At 41.8% G+C, this 19,520-nt stretch overlaps 1 protein-coding gene across 1 annotated transcript in view; it reads right to left on the reverse strand.

The window, feature by feature from the left end:
• Positions 1-16,586, reverse strand: part of LOC311507035 (shisa family member 6) — a gene marked incomplete at its 5' end in the record, with an annotated part of 62,630 nt that extends 46,044 nt beyond the window's left edge. The window contains 4 exons of the mRNA XM_084571230.1: positions 5,270-5,338; positions 5,758-5,853; positions 11,609-11,766; positions 16,018-16,586. Coding sequence (XP_084427356.1) covers positions 5,270-5,338; positions 5,758-5,853; positions 11,609-11,766; positions 16,018-16,586 — 892 coding nt within the window. The remainder of the gene's footprint in view (positions 1-5,269; positions 5,339-5,757; positions 5,854-11,608; positions 11,767-16,017) is intronic.
• Between the last annotated feature and the right edge of the window lie 2,934 nt (positions 16,587-19,520).

Here is a 19,520-nt window from a genome sequence, read left to right on the forward strand (position 1 = left end):
GATGAAGTGGCGGTCTCAAAAATGTCCTGGTTAATTTGGAAACACCCGTAGTTGCTGGTGTTAACAGAAAATGTGGTTTAATACTACAAGTCACTGCATTCAGAGATCAGTGAAACTACTCGTTGTTGTTTTAATAAAGAAACTGAACAATAATTTCCCTTTGTCCATTGCTTTGTGAGCAGCCACGATCTCATTCAAAGCAGCACATGGCATGAGTCTGTGAACAGCAGGGTCACAGTGAGGAGCTCGGAGCTAGCCTGCAGCTCTTCATCTAACTGCTCACTGTGGCTGCTCCCTCTAGTTCCATTACTTCCTGCAATATTTTAAATTGCCAGATAAAACAACAACCGCTGTCTTGTTTTTTAAACGTATCTTTGATGAACTACAGCGATAAGTTCTACACATTTTATTTCGTTTCATATCATTTGTCCCTGCATCTCTTGTTTCGATACCTAAAGGCTTTTAACGTGAAGCTGCAATCTCTGAAATGATCGTCTTTTGTCAGATAACTATTCATCATACCGCATTCATGTCCAGATAGCTATACACGGAGAGAGATTACATTTGCACTCACTTATTAATACACCTAATTTTCCAGCATCGTCTCCTCAGACAGCCTTGGTTGTAATAATGAAAATATATAAATATGCTAATACTCCCTGAAATGAAAATCTTTGAGATTCCCACTTAATAAAAAAAAAAGAGGAGAGAGCTCCAAGTGGAGATGCAGCTCCTTCACCTTAGAAGGCGTCAGATGAGGCGATACCAGTGACTGGGCAGGATACAAGCTGGGATGCTGTATGAGACACAACTCTTTACTGAAATCTTAACTTCATAAGCCAGACAACCACTGAACTTTAATGGAATATGCTTGACATTTAACATAATCCACAAAAGTACTGAACATTTCAGAATGTAGTGATGATTGATTTCATTGGTGTCATTTAGAAGTATGATCACAGTCATCATACAGTATAAATAGAATATATACACCCACTCATCTACATGATCTTATGCACATCAGTGCTATTATTTATTCCATATTTTTTTTTAAACTGACTTTTTTTATTTTTTTTACAGTGACCTGCTTTCATCCATCTAAATTTGTTGTCGATTCCAGCATCTTTTAAAATAAGTCACACATTCATCATTTCTACATTTTTCAGGAGCTATTTACACATTTAGAGCAAAGCAAATCTAACACTATCCACAACAAAAATAAAAATGGTGCCTTTGTTTTCCAGACAAACTTGAGAGTGGATTTCAAGCACTGGCCACTCGATCCAGAAAGAGCTCCACTTGCCACTGTTTGATCCCTTTAAATCAATAGAAAGTGTCATAGTCAGTTTGGTAAACATGAGTGTGCAGGGTGCTGATTACGTCATGATTTTATTGATCAGTGATTCTCGCGTCTGCTCAAGTTCACAGCCACTGAGAGCAGCTTTAAAGACGCTAAGGACTCGGTAATGGAGGCAAACTGGGCAAGTGATACCTACTTGGCACACTTTAACAGCCCTCCATTTGCACTCACTCTCGGCTACAGAGCCGTACACATGCCCACACGCACTGTATGCCGGGAGGGATTACAGCACGGGGAGGTGGGAGCACTGCAGCAGTGCGTCCCAACAAGACAAGGTCACCTTAAGTGGATTGGGATGAGGAGGGGGGGCGAGCAATTCCCTGGGGACGAAAACAGGGAGCAACTCATGAAAAAGTAATTAAGCAGGATGCACATCACTGGATGCCACAGGCGGGAGAAAGCAAGGGGAGAGACGAATACGCCCTGAAGACGAGGGGGAGTGTTTGTACACAAGATGTCTGGGAGATGTTCCTAAGTGCACTCGACGGGATTGTTTAACCTCGGACACTTTCGGGGATGACAGGCGTCGGTTTAATGTTTGGCTAGCTTTATAATGACGATTCTTTTCTTTCAACTTGATACAGAAAATCTTCTGATTCACAACCATGATCTTTCTGAAATAAATGTTTGAATGTTGGCTACTTAAGAAAATCTTTACAAACCCTGACAAAAGTTGAGAGTTGCTCAAATGTCCTAAACGATGCACGATGATTACGGACACTAGTTTACCTTGAAAATGTGAATGATTTGTCCAGATAAGTATGGTTCCCAAACCTAAAAAGCCCATCAAGTCAAAGCCTTTCAAACTGACTGGATTTTTTTTATAAAACAACCAAACAAAAGCTGCTTTCAGAAAACATTCTGGTCACATTTTTGTCTCACAGCAACACAAAGCATCTCAGCAGCTTCGCATCCACGTATAGGAATCCAATTCTACTCTGAGGCAGCTGCTTGAGTCTCTTAAACAGCCTCATCACTACAGACAATCCATCACGGTGAATGTAGACCCGCAGGCCGGGGCCGGCGCGCATTACCATTCTCCCCCAACGCTCACCGATATCAGACGTAATAAATCCATCTCAGAGCCTTGGCGGCGGCCTCACACAGTCACTTGAGCCAAGCACTCGAGCAGGTAGACCAGCGAGGCTCATGTGTCTCAGCGGATCCACACAAAGCTCATGTTACATCAGAGGCGCATGAATATTAATGGTGTGAGCTGGATCTTTGTTTCGCAGCTTGTTAGGAGTGACGTACATTCGAATCCGGACTGGTTGTACTTTTCTTTTCACCGTGGCGCTCCCACGCAAACAAAAGCATGTGACACAAACAAAAAGGCGCGGTTTGAGTTTGAGGTCGTTCGTGCTCATGTTTGGACTTTAAAGGAGTGATTATGAATGTAGACAGCGTGTACCTGAACAGAAAAATGCACTTTTAATGAATCGGATTACTCCCCGAATAAGACACATTCCTCTAGCAGACACTCTGCTTGTGGAGAAGGAGGTAGTAACAGCTTTTTTTTTTACAGAGCTAATGAAGAGCAAGTGAAAGGAAAGAATGTGAGATTATAAGGACATCAGGAAGGACAAAAGTGATGAGATGAAATAAGAGATTATCAATGGAAGGAAGGGAGAACAAGTACAATGTGGAAATGTTTAATGTATGGGAAAAGGGAAAGAGGAAGAATAAAATGCAGAATAAAAAAAGCAAAGGGGTGAAATGGAAGGGGAAAAGAGAGAATAAGGAGTAGGTGGATGAAAGTAATCATATAAGGGAGGGAGGAAGAAGGGGGATGGGGTGAAATGAAGAAAGGATGAAAGAACAAGCAGAAAAATAAGAGAAGGAAGAAAGTCAAGAAGGAAAAAAGGAACGAAATGGAGAAGAAACTGAAAGGAGGAAATAAGGAAGGGAGGACCCTAGAAATCCGAGGATACTGTGTATGTTATGGAGTGTAATGTACACTATTGAAAAGAAAAGAAAAAGGGACAACTAAAAGATGTACGAAAATAAAACTCTGGTAAAGCAGCTAAACTGGGTTTGACTACAACTCAGAGTTTGAGGTGTTTGTGGAGCAGATCCGAAGCGAGGTCAGGATGCACATCTGTCAGTCTGCTTCCTCCAGACAGGAGGTGTGCTTGTGTGTGTGTGTGTGTGTGTGTGTGTGTACAGAGGGAGCGAGAGCGAGAGCAAGAGAGCCCGTCGACAGCCAGCTGTTAAACTAAGACATGAGGCTGACAGGACCTCCGCTTTGAAGTGACAGCCGCAGCCGTCGGGCCGCTAAAGCGTGTCAGCTAATAGGTGCGGTGACAGGGTGACAGGTACAGTCGGGAGAGGGTCGCCGCCTCAGACGGCAATCTGAAATATTAACGTTTGCTTGAAGGGATTCATTCAGCTCGCCATGTTCGTGGAAGATGACACTCGCTGTGTTCAAACCGGCTGTTCGCCATTTGCCCCCAGGTGTTGCATCAACATTTAGAAGTTTAAATGCAGTTCAATCTTTATATGTACCTTAGTTTAAAAGTGTAATTTCAAAGAGTGAATTTGGAGTACATGTGCCAGAGCTTAGCAACAAAGCCCACACAGATACCACACAGAGTCGTTGTTGTGTTTACAACTGCCGTCATGTGTGCTGGTAAAGGCCGCTGACAGTTTAGACAGCACGGAGGACGTTTAAAGAAAGGTTCTCCCTCTTTTTTTCAGTAACACTAGATGTATATCTGTAACCTCACAAAGACTTGCCCGCTGCAAAGCCTCTGTTCACAGTGATTTACGCCGTTTCACACTTTATCAGGACTCTAAAATAAAGCTGTCAGGCTGCAATCGTCAGCTCAATAAAATACACCTCCTGCCACAGCAATTTCCTGAGGATAGACACAGTTTGGCGCATCATCTTTGTGTCACTCAAAGCAGCAGCAAACTGGAGGTTTTCTCGTGAGTCCCGAACACATCCAAGAACCCACCCACAAAAGCTTGCTTAAAATTCAAAAGGGACACAGTGGAAACCAGTCAATCATTGTGTGGCTAATTCTCTTTCTTTGAAAGTGTTTTTTATAGATCAGGTTCATTAATATCATAAGTTGCAGTATCTGGTAAAGTTGTCTGAGTAAAGTAGTGCATCAGATCAGTGCAGTAGCCCGACGTGAAGAAGCGGAACTACCCGTCATGGCGATGCAGACGGCAACAGCTGTAATTGGCCTGAAGTGCATTTCCAACTTCTCTCTCCAAGATCTCTCAGCGGCCGAACAAGCACAGAAAATTCTCCCCCCTCTTCTGCGTCATACACACCATCCACTCAGACGTCCTCTCTCTTTTCTGCATCGCAGTGATTTCAGTAAAACATTTATTACCTCAAACGTCAACATGAGCGGCTCAGTCCCAGTCCCCATTGTTTGAAGTACTCAGCGAAACTCAACGCAGCTTTCTAGCCGCTGATTATGCGTTAGGGGCATAATTATAGATGGAAAGAAAGTAGAATATGCTCGACATACGCAAACTAGGCTCTGCATTCAGTCGGACGGTCGCTCTCAGTGAAAGCAAAAAGCTGCACATAGAGTGTTTTTCACTTACCTTGCAGACATACAAGAAGCTTTTATCTGCTGCCTGCACTCACACTTTTACTCTTCACAGCAGCCCTGTTAATGTCTGACACCCTCACCTGTCTATACAAATGAAAATCAGACCATTCGCTCAGACCTGCTGTCCCACAAACCCCAGAGGAAATGTTTTTGGGCCACAGAACCACCGACTAAAACATAAATACAATTTTACAACTCTGGCACTCTACGCTCGGTGACTGCGCTGTGATTATCAGCCAAGGACACTCGACTGATCCACGTGTGAAGAGTGAGCGACTTCTCTTATCGGGTGCGAGCAGGAAACAGGTTGAGCGGCTGGGAAACTTGGAGAACGTACCGTAGGACATGGGGATGTCCAGGTCGCCCTGCCAGGACATCTGCCCCGACTCGTCTATGGAGTGCTGCGCTGTAAAAACACAACAACGGGCCTGGTGTTTATGACTCATCCCGAACCAAACACTGCTTCTGATTGACTACAACTGAAAGACAATAGCAGAGAAATCTACTGTGGTGCCGTGCTGTATTCACACCGGCTGCCTACGGAGTGTCGAAGTGTTACTTTGTCATTGGAAGTGTGGATTTAATCATAGATAAGGAGTGTGTGCGAGGACTTTGCAAGATGTCACTTCAAGCCATTACGAATTATAACGTCCAACTTCCACTGAGATGAAACAAAAGTCACATTCTTCGACTTTTTTTTTTTTTTTTTTAATGTTGCAGTCATTTGGCAGAGACAGGCTGACAGCATGACACAGTAGCTTTGTGAGTGAAAACATTATTATCATGGTAGTGTAAGGGAAAAAAGGCACAATGAGGATGGTCTACCTTTCAAATGGCCACGTCCAAGAGTGACAAACCCGGAGGAGATGAAGTTGTGCATGTCTTGGCCTCCGCCGCGCAGGTTTTCTTTCCCATAATGCCCTGGTGAAACAAAATTGCGGGAAATCAATTTCTGCACTATAATGTTGGAGCTATCTTTGCCTAAAGGTGAGTTACAGACATTGTAACATTTAATACTTGCACGGCTAGTTAGTCGCTTGTGAGTGTCATTAGCTTGGAAGCTAATGGGGAAAAAAGTTCACAAAAGAGAGACATTTCAAATGTGGCTACCAGAACTTCAGGAGAAGTCATCTATGAAATCCTAGTGGATAAATCAATGGTGCAAAAGATGAACAACGGCATAGTACAATGTTTGATTCCTCTGACTAAAAGTCCAGTTAAAAGTCTGCACTTATGAATGATCACCAAAGTCAAACTTTTGACAGCTTTTGTCAAATTTGTTCATTCTGGGTCAGTTTTGAATACATCACAGACAAAACAGAAACACTTAGTAAATATAATTAAAATTCAGGGCCACGAGATAAAGGCACATGATTGTTATAGTAAGTGGAGTCCAAGAGGCTACTTCAGGTGCTGAAAAACTTAACAGCAGAAATAAACATGGTTACAGCCTGGTACGAAAACAGTTTTGGTCTCTGAAGCTAACTTCTCCATTAATAGCTGAACGGGGGTGAATTTTTGTAGAACCCACTGGTTTAAATGGTATCAAGGCTTAAAATCTATACATGATTAAAAACAAGGCTGCCTTGAGTGACTCGTGGGTGTCATCACAGGCTGTAGGCATCGCCCCCTTGCCTCAGCTCCGTCTCCTCTTTGACCATTTTAGAGTAAGCTAGGAGTTAGTTGGAGTCAGGCACTGCCAAGATGGCCACGGTCATAGGCACCATACTGAGCTTCAAAACCATTCTCAAGGAAAGGTTAGACTTAAAAACACATCTCACTTTGTACATGAAATAATGTAGAATAGATTTTGCCACCTTGGATTCCTCTAGTACAATAAAGAAAACATACAGTTCGTCATTGTAATGCAAAGTTGTCAGTTATCCCTCGGGATAAATAAAGTATCATCAGCTTGTCAATATGTATTGCTTCAGGCAGCAGATCTCAGGGTTTCCGCATTGACCGTTTATCAGTGCTCCTTCCTTCTCCACAGTATCTAAAATATTAAAATCTAATTGGATAGTAAATTTCCAGCGCTCCTCGGTGGAAGGATGCTTGGGGTTTGATTCTCTTGATTTAATATTTTGGAGAGTGTTGTATAAGAATGCAGTGCAGTAAACGTAAAGGCTTTTGGATTTCCCCTGTGTAAGAAGCTCCGTAATGCAATTTGCACCACGTCACCGTTAACTCTGCTCTGAAGCACTGCTCGAGAGTGCAGCGAGTCAATGTGCCGGCTAGGACCCAGGCTGCATTCAATTGTGCTGTCAATCACAAACAAGTGTTAAAAGCCAATGAAAGAATGTAGCATCGACCAGCTGAGGAGAAGAAACAAAAAGATCCAAAATCCAAAGAGTTAGGAGAAAGGAAGGAGGATAGGTGCTTTGATAAACTTTGTCTTCCTCTCTGTTAGTCCTTCTCTGTATTAACTATACAGAACAGTTAAACGCATCTTTCTCAGAGGAGCCACTTCAAAGTCAATAACATCACTCAGACCTTTGGGCCTGGGGAAGCTGGGATCGAACAGCATTTCAAATTATCGTAATGAGAAGAAACACCTGGGACCATTAGGCCTGGTCTTCATCACACTGAGGTTTGGCATTGAAGCCTCAGCAACACAGCTCATTGTTGTCTTTTCTCTTTTTTTTTAAATCAAACCCAGAGGATGACTAAAAAGTGATTACTGACACACTCTGACCATCTCTGTTGATATGGGACCTTTGACGAAATCAGTTAATATCCAAATAAGGGAATAGGCATATCACCCTGCAGTCAGTGTGGTGTATTATCACATGATATAGCCTATTTGTGTTTTGTCTCATAGGGTGAAATGCTGATGATTCATAACCTCTGCGTGCTCCTAAGATGAAACCATGGAGCTGAAATCACATAGCTGATGATGCTGGCTGCGATATAAATTGCTCCCACGGGGCATTGCGTAACAATGTATTACTGCTACCTAAGAAAAAATAAACCTTAACAAAGGAAGTTAGCGAAGCAACTTCTGACCCATAAACATGGACACATAATCAATGTTGTCTCCGGTAGTCACTGCATATTTTGGGTCTGACAACCGACACTCTCGTCAGGCCACCTGACCGAGGTGAGTCCAAGTGAGATTCTGCTGCAGCAACTGTTCCCCCCTCTTCAGCCAGAGCCATCTGGATGCTCTTTTTCTGCTGCCTCCAACTTGCCGCTGATGGCTCTTCTTCTCCCAGCACCACTTATGCCAAATGCCTCTCGGGCCTTGCTCAGGGAGTGACTGGCAAATCCCCTACTGCCCACCTCCACTGGCATGCACCTGGTCTTCCGTACGTTACCCCGACAGTCCTCCACCAGGTCAGATCATTTCCTCTATTATGTTTTCTCAGGTATTATTTCAGCTTAAGAAAAAAACAATTCTTAACAAAGGCACCGTTTGCAAGGTTTGAATCAGGCTTAAGGGAAAAGTAGACAGTCATGAAATTTGTGACTGCAGTGTACACATTTCTGCACTCTTGTCATACCTTGTTCAAACAGGCAAGTATTAAAAACACAAGGGTTTCTGTTTCTTGCTTTTGGCATCGTTGTCATACTTCATGACAACATCAGCTTAGGTTCGGAAATGGTGGTTTTACTGTTGTCACTCAACCACTAACTCAACAGAAACTCAGATTTATTCCTAGATTCATAATCTCCTGGGATGCGTGCCTGAATTCTTGACCAAATTGGAACATTTTCAACTTGACCAGAAAACACAGGCGTGCAGACAACGTTGCTGTCATGACAACACTGCAAAAACTGACTGAGGTTGACCAGGAGACAGAAACAAACATGTTCGCTAGGGCTGGAGGTAGACAGGCTGTTTCCCACTATTTATAATCTCAATCCTAAACTAACGGTATACTAGGTGCAGAGCTATAATTTGTGCAGGGGAAAACATTAGCATTTCCGTTTCACTTTTAACAAACGTATCCTTCCGACTTTGTGGCAATAAATACAGACACAAACAGTCCCTAATCGTTTCTCTACAGGCAAATTGAGACTCATCCAGACTCATTTTCATCAGCTACATGTCACCACCCTGGGAAAACTTGCTCCCAATCGAAACTAAAATGATCCCGGTTGCTGCGAGTGTCCTACAGAGATGATTTCATTCTGTCTGCAAAGTGTGGAACACATTTGTCGCATTTTTTATTTTTTTTTTCACAGCAACAAAGAAACTTTGGAGGACAAATCAAGAGAACAGAACTCCAGGAAATTGAAGTGATAATGCTCTCTCTGGGGCAGTTCTGCTGGCGTACCATCCTCCTCACAAGACACACTCCATCAGCATCACATCGTGGATATAATATCTCTGTCTTAGGAACAGCAAACGCGATTTGTTCATAAACTGATTATGTCTGGAGCTCATATGCAATAATCAACCACCGCTGCACGTCATCAGCCTCTTTTACTAATTCTGTTATTTTTTGGGTTAGTTGGGTTGAATGTAAATATTTGAATGGCAGTTTTTACAGCATATAAAGACAAGTCATAAAAAAGACTGAAAGGAGGAACTGAGCAAGGACCATTGATATTGTATTTTATACTCTTTAATGCTACATCAATGTCTCTTCTTCTATTGATTCATTCTTATGGAGAGATAAAATAGGTCTGAGCAGTCAAAGAGTTTCCTACATTGTTGCTTTTCCTTGGTTTCAGTGGTTGACATTGGCTGGTCGAGGAAGTTGTGAAGAACAATTTGTAAGAGAAAGAAAAACTCTGTTGTCAGAGAGGTGATGTACATCGTTCACCAAGAGACGTAAATGTGCAGTACTGACTGGAGCCATTTGTAGAACACATCTTTGTTCACTGAGGGCCTCAAGGGCAAAATAAACACTGAAAACTCCAAACCTTGAATTGTCCTCGATCTCCTTTAAGTTCTAAGCAGCCAGCTATACGATATATATAGTATAAAAAGTAATCACATAATATGCGATTATACGTTTCTATAATGGAATCGTTTTAATACGAGAAATATGCTTTTTCTATACTTTTTTGTATTTGTCACATTGAGATCATGTCTTCCCTAAAGTGCATCCATCCTTGCCTGCACACCCTCCTCTCCTCCATTCAAAAGCATTCACCCCTGCAATGTGATGTCCTGCTGCTGTTCACACAGAAGACAATAGCAGGCAAATGAGGCACAGCTTTCATAATTTGCCAACATCTTTTCTGTGGGTGTTACCATATACTGAAGAAAACAACAAGTTGTGGCTTTGTGAATCACACGGAAGAATGTTCCTTACTCCGTGATTAAGCTTACAGACAGAGATGACGTGGCCAAGTCTGTAAGGTTTTATGTAGCAACCCTAACCCTCACAAAATAGAGCATTTTCTTATTGTCTTTTAGACAAAACAACTTTTTGGGTTTGAATTTGATGAAGTTGCCATATTTTGCTTAGTTAATAGGTAAAATAAGCTTGGTCTAGTTGTTCTTTTTTATATGATGAACTTCCTCTATTCCAGGACTTTCTGATCCCTTGTAAACTATTGTCATGTATTTTGGAGCTAATTAATGCCTTAGAAGGGAAATATGAAATCAATGAATAATCAAATATGGTCTTGTGTTACTTGACTGGGAACATGGATTTAAAGTGAGAACAACAGTGGGCCAAGAATCTAACCTTGGGGAACGCCACATTTAAACTGACTTGCAAAGGAACACAAGTGCTGGTGATTGCTTGTCTGCCTCTACAGCTTAAAGCCTGGTGTTTAAATGATGATGCTATGCACTTACTGTTTCTCAATTACCCATTATTTTACAATGTATGAGCAACTTTGGATTCAGTATGTTGCCCATTTTACTTATTTGTTTTGAACAACAAATGTCAAAAGGTGACATGATTCACAGAAACATTATGATAAATAACCAAGAATGGATTATTTGAGACCATCTGGAATGGTGATTTGCAAGGGTTTTATCTTTATGTGAAAACAATCTCATATGCAAAAACTTTTTTTTTTTTCATTTCAGTCATTTTTTTTCCATTTCAGTCTAGAACACCAATAAAATAAAATCATTCTGCTGAAGAAAAGTGATAAAAGCTGCTGATTTCCTGCAGTTCACATGTTGGTTGGTGGTGCTGATGGAAAGAGTTTGGGAGGCAGAGTGACACAAGAGTAAAACATAACACTGTTGAATCTGGGACACCATACTAGGGCACTTAGCAAACGAGCTGATCCCTGGAGCAGGAATCTGGAGACCAGCCGGCTAAAAGTAGGAGGAACAGCGTTGCACTCCAGAATTATCTCTGGACAAAAAGCTTGCGTCGCTGTCAGAAGATAATAATTTGCATCTCAATTTTGAGCAATGCTGAGTAAGCTTATGGGATCGCAGCATGAGGGAGAGGATAACTCCGATAGGCCCTTGCATTTAATTTGCTAAATATTTCCATATACATTTCCTCTTGAGAAAGATTGAGAGAAAAGCCTCTATTTCAGTAAACGTCAATCACAGGATGCTGTGGCAGATTAAAGAGAGTGATGGTGGGTCTCTCTTTACAAAACTGAAAGCTTACACCATCGTAATAACATAAAGTTGGTATATGGACATGCTGTGAAAGCTACACATAAAGCCAGTTATTTGCCCTTCTACCATACTCTATTTCACAGTCTGAGTTATTGATCTGTATTAAAGCAGAGCAGTGTGACCTACCATGATTTGATGCTTTAGTGTGAACAGGTGTGTAATGATTCTTCAAGGTTCTGACCGGCGTCTCATCTTTGGGGGACCCATCAATCGCTGCAATGTTTTCATGTTCATACTGAGAAATTGGAACTGGTCCTTGTTGCCTCAGAATGTCTGCCAGGGCTCTGAAAGGAAATCACACAGATGTAAAAAGAAAATGTACCGAAATGTTTTCTGTTTCCAATGAACAACATTTTATTTTTATCTTTTCCACCCTTAAGGTCTTCCTAATTTATTTAGCTGCAACTCCAATCTGAGTAACAGAGGTTTGGAGCAAGGCAGAAAAGAAATCCTAATTACACCCACTGTCACAAGAGAGTTAGATTTTCAATAACGCCATAAACAAAATACAGACTATTATTTGTGCTGGACTCAAGCACAACGTGTATTTATTAAGCTTCTTCCTTGAATCCATAAAATACAAATGATATTTCACAGGCACAGTGTTGGTTCCGTGAGATGGAGTGCCGGCGCTGTGTTTTCTTAAGGGAAGTGAAAGGGCAATTTAACTGTGTCAATGTCAACCTAAAGCAACCACGCAGTCCACTTTCCCATAACTCTGTGACTTTGGGAGAAATACTGTATATTAATAGCTTTTCCCTTCCAGGATGAGCACACTTTAGCCGATTCTTTTTCACAGACAGAGGCGACCTGATTTTACATTGTCCCAGTTGACTGCCTCGTCGTGTGCAGCAGGAGTTATAATTTGCAGGAACAAGAGGAGTAACTTTCAACATATACAGAAAAAGCACTTTTAATTGTTGCTCGTCTTAAAAATGCATATAAATCCTCACATATACTGAACTTTGTTTGCACTGCACTTTCTTAATAAGTTTATAAGTTTAAAATGAGAAAATAAACCAGTGCAAAAACAAAGATAAGTTTACGTCAAATATAGAAATTGGAGCTAAATATTCAAAAAGGCTTTCTCATTTAAGGATATTTTGAGCAGCAATTTAACATCTCAAACAGCTGAGAATTTCCAAAGTTGGGAAACCTAACCGCAGTTACCCTTGATCACTGTCCAAGGAATAACCAGTTGGAGCCCCACCCTTTGCCAACAGTTTTATCATATATTTTGAAGCCTGACCATTTTGCGTAATAAAAAAAGCATTTAGATTGAAAACAAAAGTGGGCCGAGACTCTCACCTTGGGGAACACCCCAATGATAAAGACATGTCCTTAACCGGTAATGAAGTGATGTTAATTTAGCCTATCTGTCCTTTTCATATGCCACAAAAACACATCAGTGAGTAACATTACTGCACTCAACGATATGTTATTTTTCATTGGTTCATTTGAAATTCCACATACAGTACACCATCTTGCTGTCATTCACCAAATGTGAATGACACTGTAGACTACCCCTGACAAATGCACACTTCTTACAGTTTGATTAAAGGTTGCTTAAGAGTCCAGATCATTTAGGATATTCTGCCTTTTTCAGTATACATTTATCAACCATCTTTGAAGATTTACAACGGTTGGAAGCATCTGACTACCAAAGATCTACCAACATTTGTGGACATTGTTGTGGACATTGTAGACAAACATTCTGCTCAATGAAATCATCTCAACTGTCATCTCTTTGGACAATCTTTGTTGCTAGAATGACCTCAGATACCTGGCATTTGGCATTTCTGTGCTGCATTCCTGTAATCAGAGTGCAAAGCTTTATTCTCACCACCTATCTGGCATAAATTGCATCTCAGTTTGCTCTGCGGAAAGTAATCAATACAACCTGTTCAAATCACTGACTTTAGCTCTCACTCGCGTTTCTTGTGTTTCGGTGAAGGTCACAGACCAAACAGCAAAGGTCTGCCAACAGCTCAGTATTCTGCTCACATTCCTCATTCAGTCAGAGAGGTAGGAGTCTAAATCACTTCAGGGAAGCACCAGAAATTAACAGAGAAGCTCCCACTTTTCAGGCGCAGACCCTTGCCAAATATAAAGCTAATCCCATGTTCCACTGCTTCTTCTTGGTCATGGCTGTCAGCATGAATGTATGCTGCCAGGCTCTGAGGTCTGTTCCAGCAGACATCATTAGGACAGCTCCATGCGCCAAATGGCCGGTGAAAATAAACAAATCATAAAAAAAGAAGGGAAACGCTACTGAGCGCCCACAAGCCGTGCCTCCTCATCTAATTGCCCCCCCCCCCCCCCAAAAAAAAAAAAAATCTCATTGCCACTGCTTGTATTGAAGTGGTGGCACTAAGCAGATCCACTTGAAAGTACACCCCATGGGTAGAAGAGCAGTAAGAAGACATAAACGTCATCTCTTGATTTCACGGAGATGGAAGAAATGCTGCGTCATGAGATTAGTTTTTCTCTTTGTGTCTGTTTCAAACAAAATACTGTATTATAAAGTCTCATGGGTCCATATGGATATTAGAAACAGGCTGTGCCAACGCTTTAAAAGACACACAACCGTCGCTGGAGCTGAAACTTAATCTATAAGTGATCCATTGAAAGAGCTCCTTTGTGTTGTTGTCACTGCTTGAATTTGGACATTTTTTATCAAGACCTAGTCACTGTGTTTCTCGGAGAACAAAAGCTGAGTAATCTCCCTTGACATTTTCAAAGCAGCAGGCGCCAAAGTTTTACGACTGAGGCATAACAATGCTCAATTATCTTCATATCATTAAGTCAACTTCTGGGCTCCGGCTGAGAAGCAAGGCGTCCTCCTCTGCTCTGTCCAAAAGGAACTCTGGATAACAGGGGGTGACTCAAGTGACTCCTGAATAAGAGCAATGACTAAGTGGCTGTAATTTTTTCTTTACAAGTGGGTGGAAAACCTGCAATTTTATCCCGAACTAACCCCATTTAAACACCCATTTATTCTTTTAATACCCACTTCAATGGGAATGGAGCATTAATCAGACAGCGCGGGCAGGTGTGGTTTGAGATCATATAAATTATGTACAGTCTAACAAACAGAAACACATAATACGTTTGGGGTTCTCACCTCACCTGTTCTGCACTTGTCTAAACATAGCAACCTAAAGTTGGAGGCCAAGATATTCAGATTTTGCCCACTTGGTGGCTGCAGAAATTTGGTGAATTTGGCCATTTATGAAAACATTTAGAAATCCTGAAGTCATTTTGTGACATTTAGCATGAATTTGGAGCCGTTCTGGTTTTGGTTCAATGTTCAATGTTCTTCTTTTTTTATATCTGGAGTGGCGACCAAAAAAAAAAAAACAGAACAGAAAGGTCTGACTCCACAGCTGCTAAATGCACTTCAGCAAACCTTCAACTATGTCTTTATGAAGTACTGTCTGCCTTAAAAATGGCTCAGTGAAGTTGATTGTGACCTTGAGAACCAAACCGATAAGCAGGAAAATACTAAAAAAGCTCAATCATCATCATCATTCTGATCTCAACAGAATGATGATGATGATGATTGATTCAGGACAGATTACTCTACATTCAGTCTTTGGGGTTTGGCTTTTCTCAATGGGTTGAAGTGGGTGGAGCTCAGTTGGTGAATGGTGATTTCTGTGCGCCAATCAGAATGCCAGTCTTTTGACAACCAAACCACATTACAGCCAAAAGCCTCACGTAGTCTAAGGACATATTTGTAAAATATGAGGAAAATTTTTAAGACGTCACACCAAGTTTTCCCCAAAGCTATCTAGATGCAAAACATGCAACCCAGCCCCTTCTTCAACAGACCAAGTGCCTTTCAAAAGCCACAAGAATTTGGTCATCTGAGTTACTCTTCGGCAACAAAGATGGACCAGGACTCTGATGGAGAAAACAGAAATTCTTTGTGTGAGAAATATAATTGCCGACCTTCAGGAATCATTTGTGGCGACGTTAAGAAAAGCAGCGCCTGAGGTCTGCTTTCGACATCACTACATAGCTGTTTGTTCAGCTGGTGACTGAAATGGCCACTGGATGTGTTTCATTTTTTATTTTTATTACGCTTCATCCAGCAATTCAGTGACCACTGCTGGAGCCCGGAGGATTTCAAAATAGTATCATTGTAGAAGAGACCACTCCCATCAGAAGCATCCCTCTTAATGGGTTTCAGTGGCATTTTCTTTATCCTCCCCGCCCCCTGAGGTTCAACGGACATGAAATACCACCCACTCCCCCTTTGAGGACTGACACAGAAAAGGATGTGTAGCATGAGACATTTTTGAAAGGGAATTTCTGGGAAGGAGAAGGACATGTGTTAAAAGGTCACTGAACTCATTATACTGAGGCTCTAAGTTTAAGCTCTTAGACATCAAAAAGTCCTTGGCAAGGAGATTATTCCAATCTGTAAATGTCTCTCTTAAGAGGAATTTAACTTCTATTCATGCTGCACAACACATTTTCTCTACTTTCCCATCAAGCAGAATAAATGCTGATATCACGAAACCTCTTACCTGTGCACATTCATTTCCTGGGGAGGCTTGGTGGCTTTATCATAGGCAACTTTAACAGAAATCCCAATGGCAATGATGAGCGCAATGACCCCGCAGGTGATGTACACCGTGGTGTTGGTCTGGTCCAGCTCCGGGTCGTACGTGTCACCTGTTGGTGCCGGTGAAGGGGGCTGGGTTTTGATCCAGTCCGGAGTGTTGTAGTTGGTGCAGCTCTTCTGCTCCACACGCTTCCCCCGGTCCGCGCAGCAGAAGCGCAAGAAGCAGCTGCCGCAGCAGAAGCGGTGGTCGGTGTTGTTGCAGGCGAACTCTTTGTCGTACTGCCCGCTCACGTCGTAGTAGCCCATGCAGGTGTCGTGCTGGACGACGCCGACCGAGGGAGCCTGGACCTGGGTGATCTTCCCCGGGACAGCCGCGCCCGCGGGGACCACAGTGGTGCTGCCGTTGACCTCCTTCAACTTTGAGTTCCTCCTCAGAGGGATTTTGCTCTTTTTGTTGGCGGTGGCGGCGCACAGGACATTCAGCGGGTCTAAGTAAATCAAAAGAAGCAGAAGGTGCTGTATCCCCATCATTTGAGGACGCGCTGGTGTTTGTTTGCCTCCACTCTCTTCTGTTTTGCCTCTGAGTATCTTCCACTTCTTACCGAGTGGAGCTTCTTGCGGGTTTCTTCATCGCTGGTACTCCTGTTTGTGCCAAGCTTACGGACTTACGGCAGATTTTGAGCACATCAGAGACACAGTGCATCTTCAGACTTTGTGGTGACCCACTACAGAGGACGTCTTCTCATAAAAGTTGGCTTTGGTCTTCTTTGATTTCGTCCGCAGAAACGTGATAAGGACTCAGTGTCCTCCTGGGAAATCTGTCTTTTGTTCAGCTGTTTGTCTCGAGTGTGATTGAGGCTCGCAGTCACGCTGTGGAGAAGAAAAGGCATTCGATCGTTAAAACTTAGACTTCACGCTGTGCAAATTATCCACGAGAAACTTTGTCGAAAGCAGATGTTGCGGAAAGAAGTCTCAGTTGCAAAAACTGAAGCGATTCTGAGTCTGCGAGGACTTTCAGCACCACGGACAGCGCCCAAGTTTCCATTTGGCACGGAGCGCGTCAGCATCAGAAAAACCAAATAAGATCGATCTTTTTCTATAACTGTATAACTTAAAACATACTATATTCTTCTCATCAACTACTCATAAGACTCAGTTCTTTATCCCGAAGTGCACAAACATTGCATATATGCCGCTGTGTCGTCTCATTCGTCTTCCTTTCGTGCGTAAACTTTTTCTATCCACTTTCTAGGTGAAAACGGAGCATTAACTTCTATTCTTTTCAAATGAGAGGTAAGGGCTGAATTAAAAAGAGGAGAAAGAAGAAGAGGAGGCTTACTTACCAGGGAAAACAGTGACCGGTAACACGGCTGTCTCAGCCACTGCCACTGAATCAAAGAGCCTCGGCAAGACAAGAGGCAAGACCTCTCTCTCCTCTCCGGCCCGCCTCCCTCCACCTCTCCCTCTCTCTCCTCCTCACTCTCTCCTCACCCAACCACCCCTCCCACCCTCCACCCACGTCACCGATTCAGGTACCTCAGATAATTGTCAAACTCGTGGTGGTGGGGGTTAAAAAAGAAGAAGAAGAAGAAGAAAAAAAACTGCGTATTAGAAGTTGTCTGGAGGAGGCGAGGCGCTGTTGCTGGTGTACATTCACGCCTCAGTGCACACACAGATTGCGTGTGCGTGTGTGAAAACATTCTGGTTTACTTTGGAATTATAAATCCAAGTGAAGGGGGACGTGGAGAGGATTTGAGAGCTGCAAGATGTCTAGAACCAATGGGGGAAGTTTTAATTTGACTTCCAAAGTAAAACCAGCTTTCCTGGATGAAATTTATGGAACAGTTTTGATCTTAAGCACATGCTGTACAAAACTGAATATTTCTGAAGCCGTGCTGTCTGTCTGTAAGACTGGAATTTATAATGTTGAACTCAAATAATACTATCTCTTTGGTTCAGAACTAATTTTGACTCCCAAGATTTAAAATTATGGAGAAAAGTCACCACAATTTGACAGAATTTTGGCTTCATTGACTTCACACTGTGATTTCAGAAATTTATATCTCAACTCTACACTTTACCCCGGCAATTATAATTTAGATGTCACAAGTTTAGTTTCAATCTAAAGGCTGTGACTTTTCTCTGTAGCTTTGTGATCAATTCTCTGAATTTCTCTAATTTAACTTTATTTAAATGCTTTTTTCCAATTTGGTTTACTCCTGTTTTCCCATAAATCCATCTTTATCCATTTTTCTGATCATTTTTCTGAATCAAGATTTTGTTCTGAAATGATTTCTTTACTAGGAGACATTACTATATTCTGAAAGCTGACTTAAAATCGTGACACAGCTCTCAGATTTTCTCATTTGTAAATACAAAGCTGACTTTACAGAGTCATTTTTAAAATCCTTAATTTGCACAACTCTGATTTAAAGTGTCAACTGAACTGCCACTATTTAAAGGTCAACTTCCTGTTAGAGGAAAGTTCTATTTATCTTGTTGTTGTTGTTCACTTTTCTGAACCCATTTATTCCAATTACAGAGGACAGAATTTATTGAAAATGATTCAAGAGCTCATTTCCTCAAAGTCACATCAAGGCTAACTACTGGGAGACAGATAAGAGAATTAATAAAGAATATTCTCTTTCCATTTGTTTGGGGGTTTAATCGTATTCACAAATGTGTTTTAATCTGGTAAAACCTGCCGCACCAGATGGTGAAAACGACCACATTAAAACACCCAGACAGGTAATTTGACAGTGAAACGTAGCAGCATCGAATTGACTTTCAAATACTTTGCTGTCATTGTCTAAAAGTCCTCTGTCCTCATTCACTCGGTTATTATTCGACGTGTCAGAGCTCATCCATCTGGTGTGTAGACTCAAACCACTGCCAAGATTTATTTGTTTTAGCCGGCTTGAGTGCTGTTTGATCAAGGTGAGTGCCGTTTGACTGAGGTCTGCTGTTATTACTTTTATAGCGCAGAGGTTTCACGTAGCCTCAGGTGATCTTCGCCGGCATCTTCTGCAACATTTAATACACTTAAGTTATGAGACGGATAAAGACTCATTCTTTGCAGCCCTTTATGACCGAAATGTTTCTTCAAGCACTTTTTCTGTTATGAGCAGAACCCATGACACGTTATGTTACTTAACACCTGCTTAGTCGCCTGAGTCCAGATTCAGGTGTGAGCTCAGCAAAGCAAATTTAAATCAACTATGCTAAAAGTATAAAACTGTGAACCTTGAAGTAAGAATTGCTTTATTAAATCCACTATCAGTTGTTGTGTCCAAATAGAAAATATTTCTTTAAACTGACTGAAATCATTCTCACCAGAGATTCCAACATCAAAATCATTCAGTAGAATGAGATAGACAGGATAGGGCTACACTTTCAGCATTGCTGCCTACGTTGGTCCTGGCTTCATTCATGATATATTTTTATCTTGATTATTAGTGCAACACT

Source organism: Chelon labrosus (genome assembly GCF_963514085.1).
Source record: "Chelon labrosus genome assembly, chromosome: 21".
Classification (NCBI taxonomy): domain Eukaryota; kingdom Metazoa; phylum Chordata; class Actinopteri; order Mugiliformes; family Mugilidae; genus Chelon; species Chelon labrosus.